Source organism: Oryzias latipes, chromosome 14 (assembly GCF_002234675.1).
Source record: "Oryzias latipes chromosome 14, ASM223467v1".
NCBI lineage: Eukaryota > Metazoa > Chordata > Actinopteri > Beloniformes > Adrianichthyidae > Oryzias > Oryzias latipes.
Window position 1 is genome coordinate 10,531,075 of NC_019872.2, and position 21,546 is coordinate 10,552,620.

Genomic DNA, 21,546 nt, shown 5'->3' on the forward strand with positions numbered 1-21,546 from the left:
CTCCAACCGTACTTTTACTAATTCTAGGAACCACAAGCAGTCCTGCATTTTGCGAGCGAAGTGTTCTCATTGGATGGTAAGGGACTATGAGGTCCTTAATATAGGACGGGGCCATTCCATGTAAGGCCTTATAGGTTAACAGGAGGATCTTGAACTTGATTCTGGAATCAACTGGGAGCCAATGGAGCGAAACTAACACAGGAGTGATGTGATCATGAGGACTGTTCATTTTTGATCAGTTTGACCAAGTTTATGAAACTAAATTGTGAATGGATTTGCCCTTATTACTTGTTTGTTTGTACATATTTAACTTACACTTGATCATCATGCAAGAAATATGAATGTGGAAAACTTCACCTGCACTGTTCAGTACCAGATATTTAATGTCTGAGTCACACTGGTTGAATTTTGGCTAAAGATGTTCTGGATCCATTTTAGGTCAGTGAATTGAATCGTTCAAACTCAACCAATACTGACTATAAAGCACATCAGCAACCATAAATTGTGACATGAATTGAATCATTAAAATGAATTGTCACACCACTAAAATGTATACATCTTTAAAAAGAACACAAAATTGTTTTTTCATCCAAAAATGTTTATATTTCCGAACGTTCTTTTAGGACCCATGAGACAAAATAACCAAAGCAGCTCTCATTACATGCTGCCACTGTAAGATCTTCAGACAACAGAAATTGTCCATAAAGTTCCCGAAATTGTCATTAGAAAATGCATATATAAACATAAAATTAAGTTTAAAAAAAGCACAAAATGACAGGAGTTGGTGGCATAACCTTTAATTTTACAATCATACCTTTTTCCATGATTATTACATAGCAGGTAAAATGCATTCTTGTAATTGTGACCTTTTGTGGCAGACAGTTGAACACACATTGTAGATGTAGACTCCTATTTCTATGTGCTTGGGCTATTTCACATGGTTAAAAAGGCATAGATATAAAAGTAAAGCAAAAAAAAAACATTTATGACAAAAAGGGAAACATATAAAGAACAACAAAATACATTTATTACCTAAAAAATTATAAATCAAATGTGAAAAAAAGTGTCTATTTACTGGAATATTGTAAATTCCTGAAGACCCTTAAATGATACAAATACTGCAATGACAGGAGTGCTTTTCAGCTACAACAAGAATATGTTTCTGATATACATTTCTCTCTGATTATGTTAAATGAACTATACATCATGATATATATATATATATTAATTTTTCAATATAACTTTTTATAATTTTGTGCAATGTGTAATGACAACCTAAAACACTTTGGCAGAAAGAAAAAGTTTGGGTTGATTCCGATTCGAGCTCAGTGGGAGGAGTTGAAGAGGAGGGCTATCGGTGCAACAAATTATGACGCACAACAGTGCTTTGTAAAGAGAAGACACTTCCAATGCACCAATTAGAAAAATAATTTGTTGAACTAATTATTTAGAAAAGAAAATACTTTTTTTTTCTTTCAGGAATTTCAAGTTACAGCAAATCTGACTAATGGTAAACGTCCAACTGGCTGCTGCTGGCACGACCTTAATTCTGTTTTATGCTGTAATATGTTGGCTATAATGTGAAGTACATGAACATTGAATTCTTATTTACACATATGTACAATAGAGTATTGAATGAATAGATAAAAGTGCAAGAAGTCGCGGAATCAGCTATTAGACAGTCAATTTTGGAGCAAAAAGATTTCATGCGCAAGTTGAGCTGGTTCTCCTATTGTGCTTTACAAAACCCGAAATTTCCATCTGTCTGTGTTGCAACTTGGAGGAAAAATAGACTCCTGCGTGTTTTATCATGTCAACAAGCTAAAAAGTCTTCCTAAGGCAGCGAAAAGATCGTACGCGTTGGAGAAACGCAAAGCATTGTGTGTACGTCTTAGACGTTTGGATGCAAAGAATCACCAAAGTGAGGCTGACAGGATATCTGCTGGTAGTTTATTTAGGAACACAAGTTGAAGTGGATTGTGCTAAAGGTGACTTCATTTCCCTTTTTTGTGTGATTTGGTTAAAAGCAGTAATAATGAGCTACAAGGACAGTCTAAGCTGGTTAATATGGGAGTGAGAGGGGAAAGAAAATCTATTCTATATTTAACCTTTTCCAAGTTTGGTGAATTTATTACCATGAAGTGGGACAATTTGCAGCCATTACAACAGCACAATATAAGTTAAAGGGGTTACATTGCTGTTTATATCCTTATTTTCAAACTACTGGCATAGGAGCTCAAGAATTATGAAAGATTGAAATGAACATATGATTGATTTGTGGACATGAGGTCTTCTTAAAATGTGCAGGCACACCACAGCTCTATGTGAATAAGCAATATGCAAGGTTAATTCACTCAAGCAGGATTTCGCAGTGTTGTTTTTATTTCTGTACTACTGCAAGTATCTGTAAACTTTAAAGCAGTGATTGCCAGAGTCTGCCACAGCCACGTGTCCGTCTGAGGTGAGGGCCAGGCCTTGAGGGCCGTAGAGCGGATCTGCTGAAGTGTTGATGTAGGATAGGAAGGAGCCTGTGCTGTCAAACACCTGACACACACAAAAAAAAATCAACTCGTGTTTGTTATTTGGAGAATAAAAGCACTGGGAAATGGTGATGTCCTTGGCCGTGGAAAGTGGAAATTGTGCAACTTACTATCACCCTAACCCTGCCACTAACCCAAAAGTGTTACACATTGTAAAAATGACTTTATCAAACCTTAAAATGAGAAAAACCATGACGTCACCAGTTAAAATAAAGTTTTATTTCGAGCGATTTATGGTAACTTAAGTTTCTGGTCGGTCGTTTCTGGACTTCCAATTCTGCCGGCTGATAACTGCAGCCAGGCCCTCTTGGAAAAATGGTCAAAGTTGTGCGATGTGTTCAGGTGGCTCGCAAGATATGTAAAGATTCTGTGACCGACAGCTCATATTGAACATTTGAACAATACGCAGGAGTAAGTAAGGGTGAAAAAGGTGAGGCAAGCAGGTGTCCTACAGGCACTGACATCACCTGCAAACCGATGTGTGCAGCTTTTGCACGTGGTCAGTAAGGAGTGTGGCATAAACATACCGGTACGTACAGCAATATCATCTGTATGTCATAAGTGCGTGCAACTTATATTATTATCCTTATAAATATTTCACGATACACCTACCAAACACACGACAATGATATGTTCCTTTTTTATGACGTCCCGTAACCTTTGTGCTATCCTAGGCACTTTACCATTGGGAGTTGGGTCATCTAGACCCACTAGACAGTGCTCTGAACCTTTTTTATTCAATGATTTGTGAACCTCACTGGTGTCCACGGATTACAGGAAATCTTTCCACCTTTATCCACCTTTGTCATGGTAGGGAAAACACGTCATTGTAAGGGTGGGGTCATCTAAGATAGCACAAGGGTTTAAAGTGGCTGTACGAGCCACACGGCGACTGTAAGACAGACCTGCGCCTCCTTTAAGACGCGCCACTCCTGGCTACATCCCCCCACGGGCCCGAATAACCCAAAAACACGCAGGATGTGACTAAGGCCTACATTTTTTATGCAATAGTAGACTGAAGGTACCTGTATTCTGCTGTTTCCCCAATCAGCCACAATGATGTTTCCATTGGCATCAACCGCCACACCAGTGGGAGCGTTGAACTGACCGTTCCCTTCACCGTGAGAGCCAAACTTGAACAGGAACTCCCCATCTGCATTGTAAACCTGTAACAGGAAGTCATGAGCTTGGACACCCGCGTTCAAATACTCAGAAAATAATCTTTTTTCTTTTTAACCTACCTTTACAGAGTGATTGTGGAAATCTGTGACAATTATTTCATTCTTGTTGTTCACTGCAACAAAGTGTGGACCTGGATAAAGAGAGAGACAGGCGTTTTTGCTACAGCTGATGGTGGAATGGACTAATTCCTGAACAGGTCTCACAAATCAGCAGGTTCTGCATTCATTTACAAACGTTATGCTTTTGAAAAAGGAATTAGGACCTAAATCACTGCAGGATTCAGTACTACACAACCTTCTTTTGCGTGCTCTTCAGATTCTTTTCTGACTCAATCATAAGTGATTTCACAGATTGTTTTTAAAACTCCAACACATGAGTTTTTTAGGGCTGAATCTTCAGCCATTGAGCTTCATAAAACTTGAAATGAACTCAAGCAAATTGTTGCTGATTGAATCACTGATCATCAGTGTCCAGGTACAGATTGATCCATTCGTTTGTCAACAATCTGACTTTGTGGGAGATCAGACACATGATCAGGGCATTGGGTTAGACACGGAGACACTGCACTGTGGGATTAAGGTTGCAGCAAGGCCACATTTAGTACTTACTGAAAACCGAGGAAGATTTATTAAAGTTTGGGCCAAGTTTTTCTGAACCGGAGAAAAGGGGGGAAAAAAAGAACAAGGAAGCATCAGAGAGACAGAAAAGCAAAGAAAGCATGGCAGGGTGGTCAAAACACTCGCTCCACTGGTGCTGTGTCATAGGATTTGCAATACCATTCACTTGCTTATTTCCAAATGGAAATAAAAGCAACAACACTGAAAAATAAACTTTTTGGACACCAATACTAGTTTAGTACACATTCATAGTTTCTTCTGGTATGTTGATGCAGGCCCCCAGCTATATTGTTTAAACACCCAAAGGTGTTCCTAAAATTTAGATGATGCTGTTTTTAGCCAAAATCCAAAAACCTGTGGATTTCTAGGACATGGTTTCTGCGAAGCAGTTATTCATTAGAAATTTGTCTCTGAATTGTGGGAAGGACCAACTCCAGCATATGTTCTACTTCACCAGTAAGCTCTTTTTCAAACTGCATTTTTAGCCGCCTGCTCCTGATACACAATGATTTGAATAAAAAGAATAAAGCTGGTGGACCCACTAGGTTTGTAGCCGGCGGTAACTATTGTACCCAAAAGACATACCAATTTTAGACAATCTGTCCTCTCTGCTAAGGCCTGTAACAACTGGAACAGCGTATACCCCTCACTCTAAGAGAGTGTTCAACTTTTAATACATTGACAAAACAACTTAAAAGTTGGCTGAAATCCAAACAGCAATGCACACACTCTTGAAGAGGCCATGTTGCATGAACCAGCAAATGTAAACATTGTTTGTCAGTGTTGTATCCAAATTGTGACTGTTTAAATGGTTTCATTATTATAGATCATTTATCAATTTACATGTAAGTTCTTGATCAACTCTGTAGAGCAGGGGTGGGTAAACTATGGCCCGGGGGCCATATGCAGTCCGTTAAACTACTGAAATAATGATATTCATAATCCTTATTGTTTTATTTTTCCTCTAATCCTTGTATCTTCCCATATATGGTGCATTACAAAAACGCTTACCGGTAATTTTGTGTAGGTGCAGAGAGTTATCCTGCATTCAAGAGGGGTTGTAAGATTAGTTGTTTTTCTGACATTTATTTGTGTTTTCCAAGTCGGACAGTAATTTTTCTGATCATTCCAACACCACCGCAACGCGCCATTTCTCTAAGTTAACGTTTTCCTGACATCAACTGAATGCAACTGGCTCTAAAATGAGAACAAATTTTGAATTTCACAGTTTTGAAATAAAAACTCTAAAATTTTCTGTTTTGAAAATTATAAATATCAAATTTCCATCAAAATAAAAGCATGTTTTTGTTCAGATTCCATGCTATTTCTATATCTTTTCATTACACTTCTAGCATCTGCTCCTGCTCTGGCCCTTCCACCTAATTTTAAAACCCTTTGTGGCCCATGAGTCAAGAAGGTTTGCCCAGCCTTGGTGTGGAGAATACTTTCTGTATTCCCTGTCATATTTACTGTCGTTTTTATGTGTTTTAGCTGTTTGTTGTTGACAAACCAAGACCTTGACCAGGGACTACAAATGAGCATTAGCTTTGCTGCCACACTGGTATATGTATAGCATTGTTCAGTTATAAGGAAACACTATTTTCATTGGAGTAGGTCTTTCCATGCTTCCTGCCTGGAAGATTGCACTGTTTAGACTTCAGGTCTCATCTCACCTGCAAACTGTCTGTCAGTTGTCCCCCTGCCTCCAAACTTAGTGACAAGCTTTCCATTAGACTGAAAGATGAAGACGCAGCAAGCCTTGTTGTCCACAGTGATGATGTGTCCGTTCTTATCCACAGCCACGCCCTTAGGACCCATCAGACGACCTGCCCCAATCTTATTCTGAGGACAAAAGACATCAATGAGTAAGACTGTTGCTGGTGTATTCAACTTGCTTTATTTTGCTGTAAATCATGCATGAAATCAACTAAAACTTTATTTATAAATTATTTTTTACAAAGTTAAAGCACAAAATGCTTTGCAGAATAAAAACAACCTCCAAATTTAAAAACTAAAAACAAAGACCTTCACATTAAAAATGTAAGCACCCACCCAAAGACCTTAATACCATCCCATGCCTCCCCAGATTATGGAACAGAAAATTTAAATATAGATAAGATTAGATATAGAAATTTGTCTTGATGCGACTAATGTTACTTATTGAATTTTTAGGTCAAAAAGAAAATACCTTGAATTTTCCATCAGAGCCGAAGATGCTGACCCATCTGTTGTCATAGTCGGCCACCACAATGTCGCCATTCATGTCCACGGTGACACCGGTCGGTCTCTGCAGCTGTCCTGGTGACCGACCTCTGACCCCAAAACGCATTTTGAACTGGCCATCATTTGAGAATACCTGTAAGTTTTCCATCAGAAAAACTGTTGTCAGTTAATGACCTAACCATGCATTAGCACAGCTGCATGCACCATTGCACTTTTTAGCTGTTTCTGCTGGGTGTCATCCTCACCTGGATGCACTGGTTGTTGCTGTCTGCCACCACCACTCTGCCGTTGCTGGAGGCTGAGATGCCTTGTAGATTAGTGAATTCGCCTTTTTCTCTGCCCCGGGAACCTGATGAGAACAGAAACGCAGCAAGCCGATGCTCCACTTAGTGTTTAAATGCACATATCAGATTTCAATTGGACCTATTGAATAAATTTGGATATTTGCTTCAACAGTTAAAACCTAAAATCCTGAAATATTTCTCTTTGAGCTTGACAATGCAGCACAGTCACGCATTCAAAGAAAAAGGGCCACTGCCCGCAGACTGGAGTGTCACTTGAATGACACATTTGTGACTTGGTGTTGTGTTTTTTAAAACTCTGGCTTACCAACTCTGTAGATGAGCTCATCCTCAATGGGGTTTTCTTTCTTCTTAGTTGTGCTGTACATGCTGGAAGGCCGTCTCACTGCTTTCTGCCGTATGTGGCCCCCTGTCCCGCTGGGGGATTTGACTCTCCTCTTTACATCATCTGGCGACTGGGGCACATCTGACGGTTTGACGGCTCGCAGGCGGAAAGGACTACCGCGAATCGGCTGTCCGTACAGCAAGAGGGAGAAGGAGTACTCTCCCTCAGAGCGCAGCGTGTATCCCACCTCATACGTTCCATTCTTATTGTCCGTTATCTCTGTCTCTGCTGCCCGGCTGCCATCAACAGATGTGATATCTGCTCTCAAAATGGCGTTGCCTGTCCGCACCAACTCCCCGTCCTGCACACAGGGGTCAGACAATCAGGTTAAGATGAACGGCAACGATACAAAGACCAGAATTTTTACAGGTCCATGGTTTCCTTTAACAACTGAACCATCATTCACAGTTGAAAAACAATCAAGCAAAAGTTGTCTTGAGAATAAAAAATAAATAAAAGAAAAAGTTAATTAAAGAAAACAAAATAATAAAATGACATTTTAAGGACGTACTTTGTCTTTTGTTGTTACAGTGATGGTGTGGTGCTGGCCCGTTGCAACATAGCGAAGGCCCTCTCCTGTGGCCACAGACGTGTGAGCGACTGCAGCTGTAGTGAGGAGGACTCCCAGGTTCTGGATGGACCGCCGGAGGCCCTCAGTCTCTACCTAGAGCCGACAGTAAACCATCAATTAAATGGCAAGCCTCACTTTCAGCAAAAATAATTTTCAAAACAACAGCTTTCTCAATATTATTAAATATTAAATCCCAGTGTACCCAGCCCAGGTGTTAGAGTTCATCTTAAACTTGCAAACCATCCTTTAGGGGGCTCAACACACATAGAGAGTTTGAACAACCAAAGTCAGTACCTGACATTCCAAGTGTGCATTCTGATGTGGTTTCTCTGGAAAATCGTGTCGCGCAAGAGCCGTTACCCGCTCACTCATCTGCTTCTGAACCAGCAATACCTGCACTTCCAGAAGACACACATTTCATTGGTTTCTTTCATTAACAATCAAAACGATAAGTCATTTTTGGTTGCTTGTTTTTCTGCAAGTTGGAAAGAAAACAAACTCAAAATTTCCACCTCAGTGGCGTTGCCATGACTCAGAGCCTGTTCTGTGAAGCTGCAGCTGCTCTGGATGTGTTCCTTTCCCTGAAGAAGGGCTGAGAGCTGGGCCTGTAAGACCTGTCCTCAGATCAAGGGAAAAAAAGGAAGAAAAACAAAAAGGACATATCAATCAAGTGCATTAAGAAAAAATAATTAAAAAAGAGAGATAACGGCCATAACATAGAAACAAAAAATAGATTATAGTATACCTTTTCTTTTCCTGTCACAGCATTCTAAGCTTACATTTATATACCTAAGAAAATTCCTAGATTCTGTTTTAACCTCTTGATGCCTGAATTTAATTCCAGCTATTAAAAAAAAACACTTGTGTTTTCTCCTTTCAAGTAGATGGTAATTAAGGTAATTTTGGAGTGCTTAAATGCAAATTTGCACCAATAGACGTGTGTCAAGGAGTTAAATTCAGAATTCATCTGAGCTTGAGTGGTTGTGTAAAGTAAATATTACAAGAAAAAAAACGAATAAATGATTTTCCAACAAGGCTAGTTTTTTTTCTTCCAGAAGCCCTGATCCTTTTCCCCCCAAAAACATCTGGAGAACAAAAGTTTTCACTTAATTATTACTATCCATATTTACAGTTGATGCACTGCACCTTCACATAAGCTAGGTGTGCCAACAGTGTGCCAGTGTGAGTCAGCTGACCTTCTGCTTTGTGCTGCAGATGTTCTCCAGGTCTGTGATGAGGGCGGTCTTGCGCTGATGCAGCAGTCGTTCCAGCTCCTCAAATGTACTGGTGATTTCTGCAACTGCCTCACTCTTTCTTTCATTCAGCTGTCGAGAGATTTCACTCACCAGCTCAATGGCGGCTGTGAGCTGAGGAAGCCTGTAGCATGACCACGTGTGAGAATTTTCTCGTAAGGCAAATGAAATAAAAGCGGTATGCAAGAGGAAATTAAAAAAAAACACTGGATTGAACCATTAACCTTAAATAATACGTTTATTTATGCAATTATTAGAGAAAAGACTGTGATCAATGCATACTATATATGTAACAGAGGCAATTTAAAGATCCACAGCAATGAAGTCAGAATACCCCATCATCCAAAAGGAATCCTGTGAAGATCCGACCTCTGCTCACCTGCTGCGTATGGCATCCAGCTGCGTCTTCAAAGCAGCTTTGTGCTGTTCCACGACGTCCCGTAGAGGAACGGTCACATGCTCCCGATGCTCGCCCTCTGTACACTCCAAGCACATGGCTGTCTCACACGACTCGCAGTAGAACTCCATCACCTGCAGAGAGAGACAAACTGAGTCAGCGTCTCATGCTGTGCATCATCCTTGATCTTTCCTTGTTTTTTTAAATGGAGGCTTTAAAACAGACTTTTCACCTTTCCATCATGGTTTGGGCAGCACAGGGGCTTCCCTGCTGCAGCAGCACTTACTGACTCCAACACACTGCAGGCCTCTGGCCGTGAGCACTCTGGCTCTCGTTGGAGAACCTAATGGGGAAAAAAAAAAAAACACCACCTATAATCAACCAAAATATGCACATGCATTAAAATGTTGTCTCATCATTTTTTAAGTGATTTTTTTTCTGCTCAATTCATCCTCATTTTATCATTTTTTAGCAATCATCCATAAATGCCAAACAAATTCTTACAGGATCAATTGTCCATAATGACGTCATTCTCCATGAATGTTCTTCCAGCTGACAGAAAATAGTTCCCCCAAAAGAAAATCCCCCCTTGCACAAACATACATACAGCCTTTCATTTTAAGTTCTTGTTTTATTTCTCTTTTCCCCCCATAAATCATTTCAACAACCCTCTCCCTATTATAGTTTCCTTTGTAAGCATTCTGTGGAAAATGGCTCGTTTCTGCAATAAGAAAGCATTTAGTATCAAACCTCCATGAGATTAGTGATGAAGAAGTTGTTCTGCAGAGCACACACTCCTTTCTCTGGCAGGATGGATGTCTGCCGACACACTGGGCATGAAAGTGTCAGTGACTCTGGAGGAATGTAGTTCTGGAGGCAACTGGAAGGAGAAAGCCAATGCAAAAGAAGAAAAGTAAAGATTAGAAACCAGCATTATAACACATTTTCGCTCTAATTCACTGTAGACAGTGCAGAGAAGAGTTTATCACCAAAACTGACACAATTCTTCTTCTGTTTTGCAACAAATTGAATTATAGTGTGAGTCTGTCTGAGTTATGAAAACCAGACGGAGATTCTATTGGTTCTTTCTCTATTGGTTAAAATGAAGCTTTTATTCCTCAAAAATTCCTTATTCTCTTCCCAATTTGTTGCATCTATTATGCTTTGCAAATGCTCAGACTGCAGGCCAACTCTGCAGTTGATGTTTGGTACTTCCCAAACTGCTCTGTCAAAGTAGCACTATCTATTTTTTTGTTCTTCAGCTATTTGTTTCTATGCAAAATATCAGAAAAGCATCCTGTTTTAAAAAGATTTGTACTGCACCACAAAACCAAAGCTATCAGCCGCAGCATCTGTGTGTACCAACACGATTATAGACCAAAAAAAAAAAAAACCTGTTCATCTCAGAAGGACTCCAGATTAGCTCCTATCCAGTTAAACTTTCCCTTTTCGGTTAGATACTTGTCAGAAAAAAAATGCATAGCAAGTTCTTACAAATTTATAAAACTGTCATGCATGTATGTGAATTTTAAGTAGAATGTTCTGAATTATAATGCCTTTCTTGTTGTTTTCTTTTCTTCTTGTGCATACTTTACCCTCCATCGCTTTACCCAGACCCACAGCAATCTTCAAAGGTCTCTTCGCCTTTGCCTAGCTCTGTGTAATATTGCCTAAGGGGGATGTTGTTTCTTCTGCAGAACAGTAGATTAAGCCTTTGTCAGAGTGTGTCAAAACAAGTAGCCTTTTCTCAGACTGTAGCCGTGGAAATTCCCTGATGCTGAGAAATTCACTTGGCGCTCTTGTCCCAATGAGGAAAAGTGCCCTTAGCTGTTAAATTATCTAAGACATTTGTGCTAAATGACATCACACTGTCATTGTTATGACAGGAAATAAAGGGGGGAGGAAGCTTCAGAAAAGGCTACATTACATGTTTGCAGTCTATTTTTCGGTGTCAGTTTGTTTTAAAATATCCACAGCAAATGTTGGTTACCTCTCACAGAAGGTGTGCAGACAGGGGAGGACCTTCGGGTTGCAGTAGTGATCCAGACAGATGCTACAGACCAGAAACTGCTTATCTATCTGACGCACCACAGGGCTGGTACTCCCCGCCTCACGCTTTGCCATGACAGAAGACATTTAAAGCCACGGCCAGTGACAGCAGTTAACCTGCAAGAGCACAAAGAGGAAAGTTAGAATTTAGCCATTAGAAATGTTTGCAACAATGTGCTGAGTGTCACTTTCAGGGGAAGCTAAGTCTCACAAACCACCCCACATGAAGTACCAGGAGCCAGTGTAACAAAGCGCTTTAATTCCTTGAACAGAAGTGAAACGTGCTCATTGTTGTTCTGCTAATCATAGGTTAACACCAGACAAACATTATTAGAGCTGTGACAAGGCTGCAGAATTCCTCAGTGAGCGCCAGAAAAGGGAATGCTTATGTTTTCGTTGTGATCTCTTGTCCCAGTTATAGCAGCACAATGTGGATGAGTAAAACTGCAAGATCACAAGTCCTGACAAAGTAAATTGCAGGTAGTTTAGTTCATTTAGTAATAATTTTACTTAAACTTAATATAGTATTTTTATAGAAAAGTTTTTTTGGTTTAAATTTCAGTAAAGCTGACAAGACTTGATTTTATTAACAATTTTATATAAACCTCAACAATTCAAGAGTAATATCATATGGGTGTTAAAAACTGCTGCCAGCACCAGTTATGGAATAATTTTTCTCCACAATTGCACATTGCATCTGACCTAAACCTTTTTAATTGCTTTTAATACTAATTAGTTGGTGGCATCTTATATTCTTTTACCTCTTTTATTGAATTATTATCTCTTTTTTATGTTTTCATTGGCTCTTGCAATTTTATGCTGCTTTTTCTGTTCTTCATTTGCTCAATTTTAATATCTTCTTTTTATTTCTCTTTTTAGTGTAAAGTTTTTGGCACCTTGATGGTGTTGTAAAGTGCTGTAAAAAAAGTTGTATTTATTCAATAACTGATTAATTTCCTACACAGATATTCAGATTTATTAAGCAGTTTATGAGCTGGACTGAACTAGTGGCCTACAAAAAATGTATTAAAAATACAATTTTTGCACATAATGCTTTAATAAGCTTAGACAGTATTAGATTTTAAATTTTATGGCAACTAATATATCTTATTTATTGTCCTCATATAGCTATGTCGTTTCTTTATCTCACCAAAGTTCAATTCAATTTTTGAAATTTTGCTAATTATTTAAATTAACAATTGATTGAATATAGCTCATTGATGAGATTTAAGAAAGTCCTTTTCAGAGATTTTTGAGGGGATTGCTGGTGTGCTAAGAATGGTTATCCATCTGAAACATCAGCTCAAACATCTGAACAGATGTCCTTAAATGGTTTAAAAGCTCTTTAGGAAACAGTTTAGATATAAAGTATCTAAGTAGTTTTTTTAACTGTTATATTCCTTTTTGTCCTTTTTCATCATCAACTTGTACTTAGAGCAAATAATGTGCCTTTAATAGCCCACAAGGATATGATATTTCACCCAGATTATAAACTAGATTTAGTTTTGAATGGATCTGAATCCGTTTTCTTAATCACCTGTTTTTTTCTGACACAAGCTCCCGTTCAATAAAAACCATACATGTTGGCACTGTTATAAGCACTTTTCCCATAAAAGAAACAAAAAGGGCTTTACAATGCAGGTAAAAAACAGGAAAAAGAGTGATCTTTCTGATTGTAATTCTTGTGTAAAGTGTAAAGTGATCTATATAGATTACAGAGCGGTTTTATCACATGTTCTGCATGTGATCAGACTTTGCAGGTCTTCAAAAGCCTCTACTATCATTGAACAGTCTGGTATCAAGCTAAAAGCGTTGCACAAACAGGAGTTGATCGGATTACTCACAACTCAGATAATTTTCCTCACAGTGGCAGATTTATTTCTGAAGAAAATTGGATATTTAAGACCACCAAGGCATAAAAGAGTGTTGAAAATTGTGGCATTCAATCTAAATGAGAGGAAACTTTGTATTAAAGAAATAAAAAAAAAGATTAAATGGCAAAACAAAGACATAAAAGCACATGTGCAGTGTTGGATATTCTGCCTAGCAACACATACCAATGAAGCCCAAATGGCCACATTTTATTTATAGCTGTGTAAGCTAAACCTATATGGCAAAAATAAATCCAACCTCCAAGGAGTCTTTCTTGTGAAATACAAATAAAGTGTAGTAAAGCATTCACAGAAATTTCACAGGAGTTTCACTCCTGTTCCAGAGCAGCTCCAGCAACGTCGTGGTGCCACATTTCCTCAGTAGGTCGGCACATTTAATATTTATGTGTCAGGCACAGTCATACAAACCCAGGCTCATTCAAATGCAGGAATGGCTTAAGAACAATTACAGCCTGAAAACAAACTAAATATGAGCAGTGCATTACCGTTTGAGTAAAAGGGCAAACACGTTCATGCGCAAAAACAAAGCCTTACACCGAGAATCATCCCCCACCCATTACACGCTCCGCTTGCACATCTGTCACTGCTGGATTTAATACAGCTTCCAATCTCTTGTACACCCCCGTGCTCTTGTCCTGTTGTCAGTTATCATCCCACCACCACGAACCACACACACAAACAATCAGGGTGATTAAAAGCCAAACTCTGTCCTTGCAAAGTCTTTGCAGAGAGGATCCAGTGACATGCAGCCTTGATATTATGAGATAAAGGTCGGATCTTGCAGTAAAATCCAAGAGGACGACACGTAACATTTACAATGTAGTCAAGGTCAAACTCAAGAGTCCAAAAAATGCGAAGTGAACAATATCTTTCCAGCAGATTAAGCATGTTTTGTTCTGCTTTACATGGAAAACAAAGACTTTTCTCCTGTGATTTTTGGATTCGAAATAAAAGATACATCACAGAATCCACATTTATTTCAAAAATTGCTGCATTTTTTTACCTGAACGTCTAGAACAACATCTTCTGCCAAGTTGTGTGAAAACATCTGTGCGCAAATTTTAGTTAGTTTGCAGCAAGAGACAGCAGATCTGTCCATGAAAATGATGGTACTCATTTCATAACTACAACCCAGGTGCACCACATTTACCAAAGAGTCAGCAAAAAGTCTATTCAGCCTTGGATCGGGTAAAAAAAAAAGCAGCACTAATGTGATTTTTGTCAAAGAACATTTTATTAAGAAGAACACAGGCATTTTAGTTCTAATATTTGAATCTTTCATTTTGAACCTATCAAGTGAGGTCACATCGTCCGGCTTTCAGCAGAAGTTGTTGTCTAAAAGGCGGAAAATCCATACGAAACCAGAATCAATCTTTGGGCTGAGATAGTTGTTTTCAAACCTGCTTGAAAAGGTGATGACCTTTTTGCAACTCATGCAAAAAGGTTTAGAGAAGTTTCAAAGTATAAATCTTTCAGCACAAAAAGATGTTGCTTCCAATTCATAATTGAATGTTTAAGTCAAGGCAATACTCAACGTACAGGTAATAAACTAATAAAAAAAAACTAATTTTGACTGAAAAAACAAGATAAATACTTATGAAGCAATTAACCATCTTAGAAGGCCCAGAGCGCTTTGCAGTCATAGTCCCATTTACCCACTGATGGCAGCTCTGCTGCGGAACATTGGCAACAACTTACTTTTTAACCACCAGGTACAATTGGGGATTAAATGTCTTGCCCAAGGACACTTTGACACGTGGGCGGGCATCGAACCTACATACTTCTGATCAGAGGTTGGCCACTCTACCTCTGCACCACAGCCACCCTTTGAATATCAAAATAGAGATTCATCAATGGCTTCCTCCCACTGTCCAAAAACATGCTTCATAGGTTAATTGGTTTCTTTACATTGTCCCTATAGGTGTGAATGTGAATGTGTACGGGTGTGGGATTTGTGGTCCTGCGACAGACTGGCGACCTGTCCAGAATGTCCTTACTTGTCCTTGAGCTTACTGCCTTCGCCCACTAAGCTCCAGCAGCCCTGTGACCCCGAAAGGGACAAAACAGGATCAGAAGATGAATGAATGAACGTATGAATGAATGAATGAATGAATGAAGTTTCACCAATGGAATTTAAAGGTTAGTTTAAATTCCTAACTAGTTTGCTCAATAACCCCAAAAGTAATGTCACAAAAACAACAAACAAAATTACGAATAAATTGAACTTTTTACCTATAGTCAATATCAGCATGTGTTGTGAAAAGTACACACTGAGTTACACCATTTTCCTCCTGACAACTATTAGACTCTACAACGCCTCACAGACACTGTTCAATAATACTGCTGTTATGTGTATTTGCGTATTTTTAGTGCTATTTATTATCTATCTGCTGTTTTTAACCCTTTTGCTATCCTAGGCACTTTAACATTGGGATTTGGGTCATCTAGACCCACTAGACAGTGCTCTGAACCTTTTTTCTTAAATGATTTGTGATCTTCACTGGTGTCCATGGATTACATGAAATCTTTCCACCTTTATCCACCTTTGTCATGGTAGGAAGAACACGTCAAAGTAAGGGTGGGGTCATCTAAGATAGCACAAGGGTTAATAGAGCTATCGTAACAAGGTCATTGGGATCAATAAAGTTTTATTCTATTCTGTTTTCATCACTTTAGTCAGGCGACACAACAACTATTGGTAGCTGAAAGAAGATTTACCAACCGAAAAGACCAAATATATGCATGTAAAACTGTTCTGATTTTGGATTTCTTCAGTTGTGATCAGGACGTGAAGGTCGGGGTCATTTGGGGAGAGAAGAATCGTTCCTAAGAGGAATCGAGGCTGAAATTGATGCAAAAGTTTCATTAGCTGTAGATTCAGCGAAGCGTGAAAATACCAAGCATGTGATGATGTTCTTAAGTACAGATTGACACACATTTGTTTTAATCTTTTTTTTTTGTTGTTACTTTGACAAAAGTAAAAAGAGTGGCGAACTATGTAAAAAGAAAAAAAAAAGATGAATACTAAAAACAATATACATTTTAACCTCAAATACCCCCCCTTCACACAGTTTAATTAATGGATGGAAAAGAAAAAGAAAACTTTTACTAAGCTTATTGTTAAGCTCAAATGATTATTACAAAGTGCAACAACAGGCCAATATACTTCTGCGAGTTCTCACATTTTTGTATTCAGGAGATCAAACTCTGTTTAACTTCAAAGTAGGCCACAACTTTAAGTTTTAATGCTCTAAAGCAACCGTGACCCCTTAACTGACAGGCTTTAAAGTACAGTGAAGGCATGCAGATTCTGGCTTAAGTGGGAGACAGCAGGATGGAATAAAGGACAGCAGGAAGCTCTGAAATATGATGCATTTGTGACAGAAACCATCTTGCAGCAAGCTGTCACATAGTGATGTAAAAATAAAAACTTTTTAAGGGTTTTGAAGGCCACAAAACACTCAGTAATTTGATGCTGGTGAGTCGGAATAATTCCACAAAACTCTTAGGATTATTGTAATGGTGTGTGTTTTCAGCTGTGTGTAAGTGTGCGGTAGGGTCTGTGTGTGACTTAAAAAAACCTGTGATTCAGGCTCACAATGCTTTATTTGAGGGTTGGCTCAAAAGAATAATAAAAAAAGCTCATTTTTTTTAAATCTTGGATTAAATTCTCATGGGGATACAGTCAAAACAGGAAATTTAAATGTGAACTGCCCAATTCAGGAAAAGGGCAGCGAAGATGGTGAAAATAGGGTTATTCCCTCTCCTGCCCCCTCTCAGACACCTGTAGAGGCAGCACGCTGTCAACACAAACTTGCCAACAGATGTGCACTGACAGCCTTTGCAAACACAAACTCGCTTCAGTCAGATCCTCTGAGCCGACAGCTGAACAGACACTGGAAAGTCACACATGGACGCAGCCAAACAAAGACAGTTGACAGAGACGCTACCTACTGTCAGAAGAGTGGAGGCCATCAGTCCGGAAAGGCTTCATGGCTGCTTTGTGTGAAGACCAAGCCCTTCCACATGAAACTCCTCTCTTCCTCTACAGCCACACTGACCACTCATCCCCTTCCTCCCCTCCCTACTTCCCTGTAAAGCACAATTCTCAAAGCGGAATACAGAATAAAACAGAGGGTGGGACTGGAAATTGAAAGGCCCTCCTCCTGTCAGAGATGTTTACAAGCATGAGCTGACTGGATACCCTCCTACTGGCGCAGCCTGATTGGCTGAGAATTTTAAACTAGCAGAACTACTGATTGCATCATTGGCTAACAATTTGTGCAGGCTGCAGGGAGTGAGAGACCCGGACTGCAACAGACAAAGCCCATCTTGAATCCACAGTGTGCTGAATCACGCAAATGCAATGTAGGAGGAGCACATTCATGACAACAGTTTACATTTAAAGATGTCAAAAATTTGCTACGTACTGTACATGTACAGTATATACATTGAATAAAGCATTAAAAACTAAGTTAATTGCTTTTTGAATAGACACATTTTGTGCTCAATCCCTAAATGTTTTTGCCTTTATGATTCTTTCAAAGCATAATCTGGAACAATAGGTGTGAAGAAAAGAAAACCAAAAATATATTTTGTCTGTCATCCATCCATCCAACCTATTTGCGGTCACAGGATTGCTGGATCCTCTACCTTTTACTGCTGTTCAAACCCTGGAGAGATCTATCAATATGTTATCAATCTGTGCAAACTGATCTAAATTTTTTACCCTCCATGTTTTTGTGCACCTTGTCCATACCCCACTGTCACTCACTAGTCATCAGGAAACCAGTTACAGTTAGTTTGATAATAAGTTAACATGGGGGATTGAAAGGGCTACTTTAGAAGAGATCTGTCTGTCTGTGGAGAAGTAATAACAGCAGGGGCAGTGTTAAGAAAGGTCACACGCCCGGTAAACTAATTAGTTCTTGTCAATCAAGCTCTCGAAACACTTCCTAAATAAGACAGTAATTGCAAGATGTAAATCTCAATATGTCACAACAGAAAGAACCCCCCCCTCTAGACGCTCTACAACTTGTGCTTCTCTGCCTTCCCTACTGAGCGTTATATTTGGACCTGATCTTCTGTCCCCTGACCCTGAACCTGTTTCTGACTCCGTTTGCCTTCTGCCTTCCCCGATTCTCACCTGGATCGTGACTACTCCTGTTTCTCCTTTGATGCTCCCATGCTCATTATTGACCCCTGCCTGCCTGACCCTGATGTAGCTTTGGGGACTTTTTGCTGAGCTATTAACCCTTGTGCTATCCTAGGAACTTTAACATTGGGAGTTGGGACATCTAGACCCACTAGACAGTGCGCTGAACCTTTTTTCTTCAATGATTTGTGATCCTCACTGTTTTCCATGAATTACATGAAATCTTTCCACCTTTATCCACCTTTGTCATGGTAGGGAGAACACGTCTATGTAAGGGTGGGGTCATCTAAGATAGCACAAGGGTTGAACCTGCTGCAATTGGAACCAGCCGTCTGCCTGTTTTGTGACACCTACCAAATAGAGATTTTTAGATGTTGCAAAATTTGCCTTCTATCTAAAATACTAACAAAGGAAACTTAAACTACTCAGAAAAGAAATATCCCAAATTCTCAGAAAATAAATGGTTAAAGGACAGCTGTGTAATGGCAAAAAATGTTTGGAAGATTCATTATAAAATCCAGGGAAAAATATAAAAAATTAACAATCAGGAGGTAATCAACTGGAAAAAAGGTTGTTGTTTTTTAATCTGAAAAACTTTTTTTTCAAAATAAAAGCTAATAAAACTAAAAACTTTTTACTGAAATATGTAGGTTGCACAGAAAGATTTTTTTCTGATATGCAACATGTTCTTCTGCTACATGTTTGCGCTTTCCCACTCTGCTTGTTCCCCGACTTAGTTGAAACATTTTTTTTTTTCATGTGATGATTCTAAATTGAAACAAAGAATGAAGGTACTTTTTTTGTTGCCATCTGTTGCTGTGTAATCTACTGACAACCTGGTTGCTATAGGGTTTATCTGCAGAGCCAGCTCCAATGGGCATCAGCCCAGGTTTGATAGTGATCAGGATGAAGTGAGCAATAAGCTGTTAACCTTGTTGGTGATGTCAGTAACTGAATAAAAGAGCTCAGAACAGTAGAAACAGTCAAAGAAAGGTAATGGCTTAAATATAGATTGTATGAGATGGAGCAGAGGAGGCAGGGCTGCAGCTAATAAAGCTTCTATCCTGCTGATCATTAAGTGTGTATGCACTTCAATCTGTTGTGTTTAAAAGTTAAACTTGCGGATAAAAAAAGATTTGACAGTTACAATTTCTTATTACAATCTTTCCTGACTTTTCTGTTTAAAAAAAACAAACAAACAAAAACTCTTGAGCTGTAATAATGCAGAGTTCCAGTGAGAAATAATAGAGATCACATTCCTCTAACCTTAGCTTTTCTTTGTTGGCTGAAGATAAAAAATTCAACATGTTTCAGATTAATAATGACAAAAGCTCTTTGATGCGTCCGTATTTTTTTCAATAATCAGAGCACTTCATTTTCTCCGCAAGTATTCTTGATATTCCTCAAATTTAAATTACAAATACATGAACAGTGCTAAAAATTAAACAAAAACCTTCCAGTTACACTGCTTGGCTCTGATTGGAAAGAGCAGTACAAAATTGGAATTGACTAGATTTTAGGTGATTACATTTAGTTCATTTTTTATTTTTATTTTGACTTAAATTATCTTTGATATATACTTAAAAAGGCCATTTCTGTGTGTGTCTCGTGTTTTAAAAGACTAAACAAACTAAATTGAACACATCTTCACAATGTTGGGGGGGGGGGGGGGGGGGGGGGGGGGGGTATTATCTTGGTTATAAAGTGAGGCGAGACTTGCAAGATCACTACAAAAGAGTGACCGGTTTGGGCCTTTAATGAGAAAAACGTTCAACTTTGTCCATGTTGCATGTCAAGACTAGACTGCATGAACCTGCCCACAGGTCATCCAAAATTATAAAAGTCAGCACAGGACGGGCACTCAAAAAAATGTTGAGGACCCACTCCAATCATCTTGTTAATATTTTAATGAGGATTACGCCATTTTTAGCTAAAATAAACAAAAAACTGTTTTCTAGTACATAGTTTCAGCAGAGCAGCAGTAGCACCACTGGCACAGAGAAACCACGCCCCCTTCCCTGCCCCATTGCTGAGAGCCCTCCGTTGAAGCAGAGCAGGGGAGCTCATCACCCGTCCAGTCAATTGTTTCCGTCCTTTTTAAGCAGCATTTTTTCAACTGTTGATTCAAAATGATCTGAATAAAGAAATACTCAGAAATACAATTTAGTGCTTTGTTTTCCTAATATATGTCCTCCATCATAAGAAAAAGGCCAAAAGAACATGCTAAAAACACCCAAAACAGAATTTTCATTGGTATTTAAAGTGCCTTCAGACAGCTTAGACTGTGAAATGACACGTTAGCCTTCAAGTTCATGTAATATTTCATGGACTATTTAGGATCGTGTGTAACAGAGCGTGAGTCTGAGAACTGGAGGGCTACCCATCATGGGGTTGGAGTTTGACAACTCTGGGCCAAGCACAATCCACACACATGCAGTCAGCTGTTCTAGTCTGAGTCATACTATAACCCCACCTCCAGCTTTCCCCACTCATTGCTCCCATTAAGAGTCACATGCAAATATGTAAACCTGAATAAGACCATCTACATCCACCAAGAAACAGACTAAAGAGAGCCTGTTTGACCCTAATCTGCATGTTAAGCCAACTTCCATTCTCCTGCACAGTCCTACACATACATGCATTTCTATATATAGCCCGATCCGTTCTCATACTCTTCAGACTAATAGCAGACACGTGCTCTGAATGGCACACAAGCTCAGAGACGTATATAGCCAGAACAGAAACTATTCAAAAGCAGTGGAAAAGGAGACACGCATAATAATTGCAATTATTCTTAGTGAAACAAATAAACATTGATAGTGAATAATAGATTTGGTATTTTTGGGGGCAAATGTCTAGAATAAATGTAGGTGGTAACAAATAACCCCTCCATTTATTTTAGCTTTTATTTTTTTTAGGATTTTCAAGCATGAAGGTACACCATGGCATGAATTGGTCACAGTTTTAAGCGCACAGAAAA

General features: G+C 39.0%; 1 protein-coding gene across 5 annotated transcripts in view; it reads right to left on the bottom strand.

Moving 5' to 3' along the window:
- Positions 1 to 780: 780 nt before the first annotated feature.
- Positions 781 to 21,546, bottom strand: part of LOC101169131 (tripartite motif-containing protein 3) — a 31,197-nt gene continuing 10,431 nt past the window's right edge. For 2 of the 5 annotated variants that reach the window (XM_020708793.2, XM_020708792.1), the window contains 16 exons: positions 11,461 to 11,636; positions 10,221 to 10,350; positions 9,703 to 9,813; positions 9,453 to 9,604; positions 9,017 to 9,197; positions 8,333 to 8,434; positions 8,115 to 8,213; positions 7,761 to 7,913; positions 7,172 to 7,550; positions 6,808 to 6,911; positions 6,528 to 6,695; positions 6,013 to 6,181; positions 4,331 to 4,372; positions 3,782 to 3,852; positions 3,566 to 3,706; positions 781 to 2,544 (listed from right to left, as the gene is read on the bottom strand). In XM_020708793.2, coding sequence (XP_020564452.1) covers positions 2,392 to 2,544; positions 3,566 to 3,706; positions 3,782 to 3,852; positions 4,331 to 4,372; positions 6,013 to 6,181; positions 6,528 to 6,695; positions 6,808 to 6,911; positions 7,172 to 7,550; positions 7,761 to 7,913; positions 8,115 to 8,213; positions 8,333 to 8,434; positions 9,017 to 9,197; positions 9,453 to 9,604; positions 9,703 to 9,813; positions 10,221 to 10,350; positions 11,461 to 11,606 — 2,301 coding nt within the window. In that variant the 5' untranslated portion in view covers positions 11,607 to 11,636 and the 3' untranslated portion in view covers positions 781 to 2,391. Of the gene's footprint in view, positions 2,545 to 3,565; positions 3,707 to 3,781; positions 3,853 to 4,330; positions 4,373 to 6,012; positions 6,182 to 6,527; positions 6,696 to 6,807; positions 6,912 to 7,171; positions 7,551 to 7,760; positions 7,914 to 8,114; positions 8,214 to 8,332; positions 8,435 to 9,016; positions 9,198 to 9,452; positions 9,605 to 9,702; positions 9,814 to 10,220; positions 10,351 to 11,460; positions 11,637 to 17,361; positions 17,496 to 21,546 lie in introns of those variants that run through there. The other 3 variants (XM_011483318.3, XM_011483319.3, XM_020708794.2) reach the window with 3 other exon arrangements.